The sequence below is a fragment of the Mycteria americana genome, chromosome 1 (assembly GCF_035582795.1).
Source record: "Mycteria americana isolate JAX WOST 10 ecotype Jacksonville Zoo and Gardens chromosome 1, USCA_MyAme_1.0, whole genome shotgun sequence".
NCBI lineage: Eukaryota > Metazoa > Chordata > Aves > Ciconiiformes > Ciconiidae > Mycteria > Mycteria americana.
In genome coordinates this window covers 86,027,169-86,040,305 of record NC_134365.1, presented here as the reverse complement: position 1 = coordinate 86,040,305, position 13,137 = coordinate 86,027,169, and the positions used below count along the sequence as shown (strand labels likewise).

Here is a 13,137-nt window from a genome sequence, read left to right as displayed (position 1 = left end):
TCTGTTAGAATAATTCTTAAAGAAGTCCTGTCACTGAGAAGCTGCATTAGTGATTTATGCCTTATTTCAAAGGGATGAGCAACAGCCTTATTACAGCTTCATAATATAAATCTATACAATACAGGGTTGCTATGACAATTGATGAGCCTTAATAGTCTAGATTCAAAGGACCTTGATCAAAACTATCTTGTAGTGCAGTACAATGTAGTTCAGTCCTGTAACAACTGGGAGCAAGGTGATGCAGAAACAGAACAGTGCACTCACACGCACAGGGGAACCACACTGAGCTCTGCAGCTGAGTGCTATATCTCTGAGCTATGCAATGGTAGTCTTGAGGCTTTTCAGGCCCTTGCAGAGGTATCCAAACTGGTGTTTGGCTGCAGCAATACTGAGCTCAGCACTGGCCCCCAAAGCCACCTGAGAAGCATGGTAAATTAGTTCACATCCAATTCCATTTATCTGTACTTAAAGATGAAGTTACAAAAAGAGACAACTAATACCTTGCTGATACTGAAAATGGGCTGCCCACCCATCTAGACTTCCTTTCTCACAACTGTGATCTTAGCTGTGTTTTTCCACCTATACCCTCCCACTAGCTCCAGTATTTGTCAGATTTTGCTGGGCTAGTGCAGCTCACTAATGCGGTAGAAAACTGTTCTTTTTTTCCTTTTTTTTTCTTTTTTCTTGAGATTCTGCCAAGGCAGTAACGTAAACTGGTTTATGCAGAGTTCTAATGACTTGTAAAAGGTAACACGGAGGAGTAGCAATGACTGGCAGGGACGGTGAGTCGCAAACACACCCTGTACTCTCTCCCCTGAAAAAGATGGCACCTGAGCTTTAATAACAGTTATACAGATACAGAAATATTCACATTCCTGATTCATATACTTGATTTGCTCTGTAAAGGCAAGATTTAAGTTTAGTGCTGCAGGAGCACTGAATCCTGCAAATAGAAGAGTGTGATTTTCCAAAGCTGATAATTTTCACTTTGCAATGTGGTCATTGAGAAGATAGCAAAAAAAGATGAAGCTAGATACAGTGGCAGAAGATCTGGAAAAGACCTCTATTACATATGCTCAGAGCAAAAGAATACAAATCTCACAACACATGAGATAAAGATGGCACAAGATAAAATGTGGAAATGCAGGGCACAACACAGTATGTCATAGAGGAATGATAGCTGGTTTTGCTGCTGTTCCTTTTTGCAAGTCCAGCCAAAACCCAAGCTGAGTACATATTGCAAAGATGCAGATATACACACACAACACTAACGTCATCAGCCACACAGACAACACAGAGAGCAGTGTCTTCACTGCTTATCACCCACATACACACAAACAGCAGCTCTAGTAATATGAGTACTTGAGTAATACTCAAGAGCCACATAATATTCTATTTGAATGTCTCAGTTCCACTGGCTTCCCTACTCCCTTCCTGTTCAGCCTATGAAAATCAGTCATTTCCGGTGAGAAAGGCTCTTTGAATCTGGGTTCTTCTCGGAATGGGAAAAGACTTGCAATGATCGTTGTGCTCAGGAGAAGCATGTTGCAGAAAAGGCACCAGAAAGAGGTGCCACCAAAAGGCATCAGAAGCACCAGCTTCTGATGACTGCAGAAGCTAAACAGTGTTCCAGTATAGCTGAACTTGTTTGAAACACTTTCCTCTTCAGTGTTTGAAAGGAAGGAAGCAATGCTTATCTGACTAATCAGATGACCTTTAACTTCCAGTACATTTGGAAGGAATCAGTGTCACTAGATACAATATTTCAGGCTAGTTGGTATGTACTTCTCCATATGAACTCAGTATTAAACTAATAGGAATGAACTTTTATTCCTGCCCTGTAAACTTAACCTACAGATTTTTTTTTTCTTGAGATGTCTATTTTCATCATACAAAAATCAGATGTCTTTTACCAGTTTCATATTAAAAGAGCTTTAGTTGTTTGAGGTGTAAGCAGGTCCAAGTGCTCATCTTTCTGTTTTTTTCAGGAGTGTATATGAGTGCTATTGCAATTCCTGTCATTTCAATAATCAAAAAGACCCATTATTTCAACAGCTGTGGATGAATTCAGGAAGTTGCTACTGATGAGCTTTATGGGCATGTTTCTGCTTTCTAAAACAAGCTTCCACTTGTGCAGATGATGAAATGGATTTATTCAATAATGATCTCACATGGTAGAAAATTCTGCCAATATACAGATGTTGCAAACAAAAACAGTCTGAAGTTGGGGAATTTTATCTGAGTTAATTTACTACCAACCAACATAAATCTTTTATTGCTAATTCAGGTACTGGGGAAAGAAAAAGAATGCAAATAATTAGAAAATATATCAATGTACTTTTTTCCCTCTCCTCTGCCCCTGAGTCTCAGCTTCCTTTATTTTCACTGTGAGGTACACTCCGTCTGTCAGAATTCATCGTGAGCCAAAAGGCAGCACAGGAGGTTGAGGCAGTGTGCATAATGGTTTCTGCCACACCAAGTATTATGGTTTCTGCCACTCAGTGCCCAATGCTTCCAGTTGTCCTGGGCATAGGGATTCCCATTGTCCTGTTCCTTAGTTGTCCCTGCTCCGGTGTGGGGAATGAGCACTGGCTGCAGCTCTTTCAGGAGCAAGCTTTCTTCAACATGCTCTGTTCCTTACACATTCCTTGTGTGTGGAGAGTCCCCACCTTAACTGCAGATTACTCCCTAAATATGTTATGTGGGGAGGTGCTGTACACTTCTCTGAGTAAGGTTATAGTGTGCAATGTTTCTTTTCTACCGTTGCTTGGCTTGCATCTGGGCAGGCTCAAACCAGTTCTTGACTGGCACACAGTAGTTCATGATCTCCCCCACGCAGGTCACAACTGCAGCCCACTGCTACTTACAGCCTATAACATAAGCCCATTCCAAAGGGCTAGGAGCATTGTGTTATATCTATGCAAATGGGCTTTGTAGTGTGTGTGAGACACCCAAAGATCTCTCAGTATTGGGTACCCAACCAGGCTGAGAAGATTCATTTCTCCCACTTTCTCCTACCAACTGATCATCCTCTCAAAGAGTTCACATGAGTGCACATTGCTTGTGAGCTGATTTACTGTATACAAGGTGGCATCAGAAGAAACATTACTGAGTCAAGGAGTTACATCAGTGAACTTGAGAGAAGGACAAAGCCTGCTGAGTGTAAGAAGCAACTTTTCAGCAGAATTTCTCATTCACTATTGTTTGTACTTTTCATTCTAGTAAGGAAAATTTTCAAGAGTAATACACATCCCTAAAAGAAGATACTACAGTCACCGAACTTACACCAGCTATGAATTTTGTCCAAAGACTATTAGGAAGAGTCTGACAGAAGAAACAAAACAACATTCTGTAGCTAAAATGTTCTGTAGCATTGCAGATACTTGTATTCAAAGATTTCTCTATCAGCATTTTAGTCACTTCTAAATGAAGATGTTTTTGTGCTCTCAGAGCGTAATAGGAATAGGTGAAATACCCTTCTGCTTGATATTGCCCTGGCTACTACCTTTTGATTAATTTCACTTTCAGTACAAAGACATCATCTACATCTCCAAAAACCTCTATGTAAACCACAAGAGAAGACCTCACAACCCATGATGCACAGCTGCATCATGATCTTGGCTTATCTTTACCAAAAAGCTTTTGGGGGGAGGGGAGCGGAAGGGAGGCTGTGAGAAAGCTAAAGCTAATTCAAAACTGGGGAGGGGAGGGGGGAGAAAGCTTCATTGCTATTAAGCCAGTATTAGCTTTCTGATGGGTCTGAGAAAAATACTGATAGGAGGTATAAAACCCTGGTGGAGAGTCAGAAGACGGCAACCCAGCAACACAAAGGATCAGTTAGCATCAAGGAACACTGGAAGCTGACAATTCCCACACCAGTTTGATGACCACCTGGCCAGCAGAATCTGTCCAGAAGTAGAGCCTTGTAACAGGCTAGTCATACCTATCTTCTGTGAGCATTAATCAACAAATAATTGCTGATTAACAAATAAGGTGTGCAGACAGATGACTAGGACCTGGCCTGAGGTTTAGCTAATCAAACAGACCATGAGAAACTCTGGACATGATACAAGAAACTCTGAACATAATAAATAAGAGAGAGAGAAGCTGATAGTAGTTACAGATAGCACTGTGTGCAATGGCTGGACTTCACAGGTGGTTAAGGGGGAGTTATAAGGTAACTTCATGAGTAACTTCACAGATAATTGGAAGGGAATAGTAGGTACTTTTTTGGGAGTGGAAACTTGCAAGGCCAGCAGCACCTAAGTAACTATATCAATAATACCACATGAAGCCAAGGTGACCTAGGTAATGGTAGAAGAAATATAAAATGTGTGTGGGTACATATGTAGCAAAACTGGGACTAACAGGGAAAGAACAACCAGGGGCAAGTTGTTTCTTTGGGATATGAAGGGCAGAGAAAGGGAGGGGTCAAGATGGATGGAGGAAGAACAAGCATGGGAAAAAGTCAAGGCAAGATAGAATAAAAGGGGCCAGTTGTATGCAAGCAAGATGCTGGTCAGAGTTTATCTGACCCCATAACTGCAGGCTATCCAGTCTTTTTATTAAATCTTATTTCCACCAAATTTCTGCATGATCCTGGAGGAGAGAGGGAGGGCAGAGGGAGAGAGAGAGCACTGCAAGTCATAGGAGTTGTGTACATGTATGTTTTCATCAGCAAACTTTAATCTTGATCAGTTGGAAAGGAAGAGAAGGATTGGGCTATCTGTGTTCATATTTATGGGAATGCTGTTTGTGTGTATGTGGGTGACAAGCAGTGAAGACACTGCTCTCTGTATTGTCTGTGTGGCTGATGACGTTAGTGTTGTGTGTGTATCTGCATCTTTGCAATATGTACTCAGCCTGGGTTTTGGCTGGACTTGCAAAAAGGCTTTGGCTGGACTTGCAAAACTTGTGACTTGCAGCTACAGCTATCAGTCTGAGATGGGAGACACCTCCTGGGTCTTAGACCGCACCAGATTTGGTTCTAGTAGATGAAGAAAAAGAAATCCCCTTTGTCCCAGGATTCAGCTGCTCCTTAGCATTGTCTACCCTCAAGTTGTGTACATCCTGCTAGCAGGGTCTCAGTGCACACTACAAGATGTCCAAATAAAAATGATCCTGTAGAAGTCACATAAAGAAGATGCACCTCACATGTCACTTTCCTCCAAAATCAGGCGAACTTCAGGGAACGAAAAAATTAAGGATCTGAATTTGGAGTGTTGTGGGGCTAGAGTCAGCGGTAGTAAAGCTGAAATTAAGCCTTCAAACTGTCTTCCTGAGGCTGACAGAGGTTGGAAGAAATATTGCCAGTTCTGATATTGATGGGGTACGAAACACTGTACTGCAGGGGAATAGATAATTCAAAGTCAATTAGCAAAACCAATATTTAAACTGATGACACTTCTTCCTTAATTGAAATTGGGATAAACAGTTGTTTTTGTTGAGGTTTAAATGAGGGGTTTGCATTAGTTCATCTCCAGCCAGGGCTGAACATAGGTGATTCAATTCTGAGAAGATTTCCATGATGCATAACATGTAACAGTCAATAAGGTGACTCATCCCTCCACAACCAGTAATGGACTTCATGAAGCAACCCTGGGAAGTGAACAGAAAGCCTACTGATTTTCATTAATGGATGCTCATTTTGCTCCTTTTGGGTTCTAGGGGTTCTTAAGCACCTCACTGGATGCAAGGGGACGTTTTTTCATTTGGATGAGCAGACTCTCGGGAATCAACAAGGGAAAAACCCCTAAGCATCAGCTCATTCTGGGCTACTTGGTCCATCCATCATTTCTGATAAAAGGAAAATCCTAGTTGCACTACTTGATAGGGAAAGGGGTCATGTTTGGATCCCAACTCACAGGAAAGGGCATTTGAGTGCTGGTATGGATATAGGAATTACTGTAGGGAAAAGTTTGCTAACCTCTGTCATATAGTTCTTGGGACTAGATAAATACCTTTGATCAGACCAAAATCCCAAGAGCACAGTTAATTACTAAGTTTTTATCCCAAAATAGAGCTACTTCTTGAGCTACTGTTTAACTTTCATCTTTAGATTCACTTTTGATTCATTATTCAAATAGCTTTTTTGAAACATTTAGAAAATGGATTGAAAACATAATGTCTGTAACAGTCTCATATAATAAAATCTACAGTTTTGCTTGATATTTTAATGAAATAAATTATGCCATGGGTTCCACTTTCCCAACAAGCTCACCATCATGGATAATCATTCTTGAATGCTTACTGCAATAGCTGGATGCAGTGACGACAAATACCAATAGGAATAATTGTTGATCATGTGCTGGCTGGGTGACCCATTCTCAAATTTATTATTTTTACTTATATTCTACAAAGGCTTCTAAAAGTAATTATGACATTTGGGTTTCTTATGATCCAGGGTGGGCCATGATTTTCTAAAACATGTCCCTATGGGTTTGATTTCTCAAACACTATATCTCAGTGCTATCAGGCCCTGGTTAAACCAAAGGGAAATGCTGTGTGGCAGATGCTTTTGAAAAATCAGTCACATATTTAGGTACATGAGGATGAATTTTTCTTAACATTGCTTAAGAGAGCAATATCTCACTGGATTTTGGTGAGGTTTTTCACTCCTTAAATGCTGTAAAGTTTCTCAAAATTTTCCTCAAAAGAAGATCTACTATTTCTGAAAATTCTGGCTCCAACATCTGGCATGAAATCTTCTGTGACAGACTTTTGGAGACAAAGAGCAGTTCAGTCGGCCATAATATGCTTTGTACTACAACCAACTACACCAGTGAAATGAGCTTACTATGTAGGTATGTGTTTTCGACCAGCACTAATGACAGTGAATTGATTTGAATGTTCAAGCTGGCCACAGATTGCTTTGGGACTTCTATAGGACACCATAGCCAAAGAGAGGTTCAGAGCAAGCGCTGCAACATAAAGCAATACAGCTTTTTTTTTTCAAATATGGTAAAGAGCACGGGCTGATTTGCTCTGAGTGCAATGCTAACTAGCCAGAGTAAAGCACTGCACTACCATGACTTTACTGTTTCTGGAAACTAAGCTAGATATTTGCATAGCACCACCTCACCATGGAAACATGCCAGCTTATTTGGCAACAACTCAGGCAAGCCTGTATGGTATCTCAGTGGCCTGTCTAAACATACCTAATTCATCACATCTAAGTGGGAGGAAGGGTTTCTTATCAAGGACCAATATGCAACAATGTGTAGTATAAATGAGTTAATGCTACTTATTAAAATCTTCATAGTTCTTCAATCCTTTGTTGATGTATATTTCACACTAAGCTTTAAAATACAACTTTATGCTTTACAGTTGCTGGTGTGTTGCTTTTAAACAACCAACCAGCTACCTATTTAAATTTTTAAAAAACTGTAACAAAGGTCAGCACAAAATCAGGATCTAAAGAGCACTGAAATAAACAGAAGTATTCAGAAGATAGGTCATCCATACCACTAAGAATTTACTTCACATTCCAAGTAGTTTTCTTCCTATAAAATTATTTCTTATTTTTAATAATGTGACAGCTTCTACAAGCCTGATCAGAAAGCAGGATGCAGTGGTGTTAGGCATCAAACAGAATAAAAGACTGTTACTGCCCCAAATACACTGTCAATTAACTAAAGACAATATTTGTAAAAGTGAAGATCAGAGCATACAAGGATTTTAAGGTTCACTTACACCTACACTCAGAACACAGCAGAATAAATATTTGGAAGATAAAGCAAATCTGATGGTGCCATGTAGTGTTGTACAAACGTATGACTTGTCTAAACATGCCCCAGCATTTTATGGCCTGATACAGCAAGACTTTTTGTTCATATCAGATTGAAGTTCAATAGTTTTCTCTTTCATTTTATCTTCATGTTCCTTTAAAATCCTGGGGGAAAGAAACAATACTTTTGAGAAAAAAGTCAATAATACCCATAAGAGATCAAAACAAAAAACATTTCCCGCAAGCCTATAAAATTGTCCAGAGATTAACGGAAAATGACAGAATTTTGTGAACTAGCAAACAAACAAACAAAAAAGTACAATTATGGTGGCTCCATCACAAAACCACCTTTGTTCATTTAGAACATTAGAACTACCAATAGAAAAATGTAGTCGGTGCTGATTGTTAGCATTTATTGTATATCACAGAGACTCCAAACTGTGACTTTAATTTGTTATTTTTGAGGCTGGAGCAAAACAAAAACACATCTGGCTACCTAGACATTTATCAGTTACCTAACCCATTCACAAAATTTCCCTAACTCCAGCAACAATAAAGATCTGCCAATTCATTACTAGTGTTTTCACCTCTGTAAGTAGTTCAGAGGGGACAGATTTATCTGTATTTTTACCCCTAGCCTTTATATAACTTCAAAAATCCACCTCTCCCTCTCCCAGCCCCCAGGCATACAGCAGAATTTGAGCTGTAATGAGCAGAGGGAAGAAAGAAGCACATCCAATGTTCTGCTGCAAGGAGTCACCAGCATCCATTTCCAAGCATATTTCTCCAGACCTCCAAGAACTTTCTGCAAGATCTATCACAACGCCCCAGGCCCTCAGCTTTCCTAGCAACAATTCAGGTGTTTCTGGGTCTATACCGAACTTCACTAGCTTACACGGGACTCTTTGTGAACCTGAACAACTGCTCAGTTGGAGCAACAGGGTCAGGCTACAGACCAGTTAAAAAGGAACAAGTATTTCATCACCGTAAGTTCCTATCAAACTAATTTAACAAACAGAATTCACTCTGTCATCAGTGACAGGGAAGTCAGGCACATATAGAACTCATAGATAGTGTTTTCTTCTTACCTAGCTAAATGAAGCACAGACTTTTTGGTATTGTACCCAGAATATGCACTGCATTCATAGAAAATTAAATTGTAATCCTAGAATCAAACAGAAAGACCATTTCAATTAATTTTGCACAATATCTCACTCCAGCTTTAAAAAAACAACACAGATATACTGAAATATGCAAATAAAGAAACAGAAATAGATCATCTTAGAAAAAATTAGCATTTAATTCTAGAGCTAACAGTAAAGAGTAACAAAAGAAAAGAAGTCCAAGTGTGCCTCCCAAACAACAACTATATGCATGTCTTAGCAGATATTTGTTCTATAGTGGCTTTTGCTGTAAGAGCCTGATCTCTCAAAGGCTCAAACGCAAACATGTCTTGTAAGGTACTGAAGTCTTGTGAACATTCCTTGTGATGATAAGGACATCAGTACATTACTGAGTGCTTGACAAAGCAGGTGAAAAGAATTCCAGTGACTTTGGTTTTTTTTTAATCTTGGAAAGCTTCAGCAGCAGTATTTCTGTATTCAACAGTTTGAGACCAATGTTTTCCAGCAAATGACCAGTTAAAAACCTCAGCAAAAAATAACAACAAATTAATTCTATTTCATTTTTTGTACTTGTGAAATTTTTCTGCACCTCCTTTTGCAGTCAGCCTGCACCTTTGGTTTTGTAGCCCTTGGGAGCTTTGCAATTAAGAACAATGGATAAATGGGATAAATGATCAAGCCCTGGAGACATTCTCAGCACTTCAGCTGAAGCCTTATCACAATAAATGCAAATGCAAGACATCATTTGCACAGAAGCCTGACCTGGCAGCTGTGATGGCAAGAGAAGTTTGAGAGGGAATGACAGATTATCCTCTCCAAAATAGACATCTGACTACTTTCACAAGATATTACATTGAAGCTCACCTACATTGCCTCTATGGTACTACTACTTGCCCTTCTACCCATCCAGATTTCAACTTTCTATTCACTTTCCACTTTTCTATGTGTCTTATTGCTATTTATGACAGCAGGTTAAAATTCAAATGAGTAAGTCAGTAGCTTAGGCAATGACAATCACATGTCTGCATATTTTCATTTGTTTGCTATTAACTGTGGTTACTGCATTTGTACTTATTGAACCACCCTTCATAAGACACTTACAATTCAGTTTTCAAAAGTTCCCATTAAAATGACCAGGTATTTCAGTTTTGTTTTGTTTTGTTTTTAAATATACCATGCTTCCAAAATTGCATAGCTTTTTGAAATTTTTATCATCTTCATGAAATTTCAAAGACAAAAAAAGTGTGGGGAAACTTTCATAAATATGGTAGTTTATTTTAGCAGCTCTAAAAAATGCTTCAATGTTATCAAATGTCAGTTTTGAATATGTTGTCAATGGTTAAATGGTTTGTTCTAATGAACATCAGGATTGAACCAGTTGTAGTAATTTCTGGGTGGCCAGATAAGCACAGAAGAGCAGAGAAGGGAAGAAATCAGGCAATGTTACTGTTGGATGGATATTTTATTGATTTTTTTTTTAAACAGTATTCTGTATAATATTTACAATGATGTAACCCTATGATTCCCTTGCTTTCCTTAGAAAAGTTTTAAAATAAAATTTGACTGGCTTAAATTTCTTGCTGGCTACGTAAACAGAAGTTTGAAATAAAATTTACACTCCTTTTTTCTGCTCAGCTGATCAGAACTCTAATAGAAAACCTACTGTGGTCAGTATCTAGCTACTCTATTTCAGTCAAGCAGAGAGTGATACTACTACATCTTCCCCACATACAACAGAATTTCACTAGAGGAGAACTCTCAGTGATGACATCATTTATGCTGGCATGAATCTGAATGGATTTTTCAACAAATTCCACGGGTAGGGAAAATTCTTATTGGTGAAAGGTAACAATTTAAATTCAATTGATATTAATTGCTTATTTCTGTCAGTCTGGCAAGCAGGTCCTTCTCTGGAGGGGGAGTCAGCCTTGAAATGCAAAGTGTCATTCCTTTGAATCAGGGAGGAAACTTTAATTGATAGCATATGCAACGAGAACAAAGCAGCAGAAGGCAGGAGACATATAATTAATAAGCCAGGAAATGCCATCCATCTCCATCCAGGAATTAGCTATTGAACCTGGGAGACCACTGGCAATTACTTCATTTTAAAAAGTTACATACAAATCAGCAGACATCTAACAAACAGGGAGGAAAATGAATGTTTACCAGAGGAAACTGGGCAATTTCTGTCCTGTAAAGTAGCATCACTCTGAGAAGAATAGCTCCCTAATTAGCAGTATTTGTATAATAATGGCACTGACAGGCTCATAAAAGAGACACTGTATGAACACACAGTAACAGTCCTCATCCCATGAAGCATACATAGTCTGCAAAGTCAAGGCAGACAAAGGCATTATTATCTTATTTTATAGTTGAGAAACAGAGATAGAGAAGGATTTATTGACCCATTTAAGATCATTCAGGAAGCCTGTGCGGGGCCAAAATAAAGTCATGCTGCCTAAATGCCTGAGCAGCACCTATATTATAAGCCATTTTATTTAAATAATTGTCAGTGGTTACACTAATCCACTCAAATAGAATATTGGCTGTTCCTGGATGCTCACAATATGATCTGAATACACTCTGTATTCTTGTTGTGCTTGTATGAACTCTTGATCAGTGGATCAAGCTAAGCTAACCAGAAATTTGTTAAATGCAGTTTTCCTTCTGGATCCTCTGCTAAAAAAGTCAGAAAGACTTGCCTTTTTTTCTTTTTCTTTTCTTTTTTCTTTCTCTTTTTCTTTATACTCCCAGTAGCTCTATCAAGAGAGTTTTAGATGTTTTCCATCAGGTCACTCTTGTACTGCATGTGAACATTTTGGTTTGTGTCTGCTGTTTCTCCCTGCAAAGTCAATACTGCAAAACTCTCCTTACTATCATGATGTTTACTCTTTCATTCATCCAACTACAGATCAGCTTCATCACAGCCTTGTTCCCTATGATGTGTTCCAGAATCCCTATCCTCATTCTATCCCCCCCTTTCCTGGGGTATCACACACAGACTGCAACTACCAGTCTTCTCAAATGACAAGGAATTGAAAGGAGTCATTTCAGGCTGCCATTCTTCCTTTTAATAATGAACTGTGCTGCCTGCCTTGCAAAGAAGTTATGCAACACGTGCATTATAATGTGAGCCCTTGGGTTTCTGACCAAATTTGTAGTACACTGACTTGTGAGATGTGGGACTGAAGCAAAGCAAGAGTTAATACAGCTGGGCTGTACACATTGGTGTAGTGTGAAGTACGCATTCCCCTCTGAAAAAAAATAGGTAAAAACGATCCCATCCTGTGAGACCTTGAAACAGTCCATAAAAACTGTTGGACTTCAGGGTCAACAGGCTAATCTGGTTCTTTGCCTGCACGAGAACAGCTTCAGGGTTGTTTTCACCAAATATGGCTGTACATATTTGTATCAGCTCAGTATCTAGTCCCATGTATTTTGGGTCATTTGTGAGTAATTAATGGGATTATTCACAAAATAAGTAACTCAGTTGCATTCACTAATAGAGACAGTGGTATGTGGCTTCTTAAGAATTACACGGCTATTTAGTAAGAATTAATATTTCATTAAAATTCATGGCTATTATTAGCTCAGCAAGCAAATTCTTATAATTTAATTATATCTACGCTGCTTTTCAACTAATCCATTGTCATTAATCATTCCTTCCCTTAGCTACCTCAGGCAGAACATTCAAACATTCAAATGAGTCATTCAGATCCATTCATTTGATTATAACCATCTTTAATTTGACAACTTTCTTTGTTTTACTTATGCAAAACATTTTCTTGCATGACATGTTAGAATTAATGGCCTCGTGGGCTGTGAGTTCTGTATATTAGAATGATTCATCTTTGTTTTACTAGTACAATTTTTAAAGAGAGCTGAATGACATGTAAGACACCTACTCTGTCCATTTAGCATTTGTGTGTCATTTGTTTTTTCACAGAAGGATTCAGTGTTACACCCTGGAGTCCCTCCTAGCCTCCAGGGTCTCAAAACTATCTGCATTTCCATGCATACAAGAAAATAAAGCAGATTTCCTAAAGGGAGAACCTTTGAGGGATGAAGTTCAAGGCTGATATTGCTCCCCTATAAAAACAAAATAATGGACACAAACCTGAATATGGAGGTATGGTTGTAAAAGGCTGTATGAATACTCAAAATAAGATAAAAAGAGATCTGGCCCTAATTCTTTCAGTTATAGAGAGGTACCTAGCAGCAATCTTTCCTATAAACCAAGAACAATTCAGCTGCATTTCAAGTTTTGAAAATATCCTTTCTGGTTAC

General features: G+C 38.8%; 1 protein-coding gene across 1 annotated transcript in view; it reads right to left on the bottom strand.

Moving 5' to 3' along the window:
• Positions 1 to 7,780: 7,780 nt before the first annotated feature.
• CRACR2A (calcium release activated channel regulator 2A) overlaps positions 7,781 to 13,137 on the bottom strand; it is a 51,913-nt gene continuing 46,556 nt past the window's right edge. The window contains exons 16-17 of the mRNA XM_075491768.1: positions 8,815 to 8,891; positions 7,781 to 7,891 (exon numbers count right to left, since the gene is read on the bottom strand). Of these exons, the coding sequence (XP_075347883.1) occupies positions 7,801 to 7,891; positions 8,815 to 8,891 (168 nt within the window). The 3' untranslated portion in view covers positions 7,781 to 7,800. The remainder of the gene's footprint in view (positions 7,892 to 8,814; positions 8,892 to 13,137) is intronic.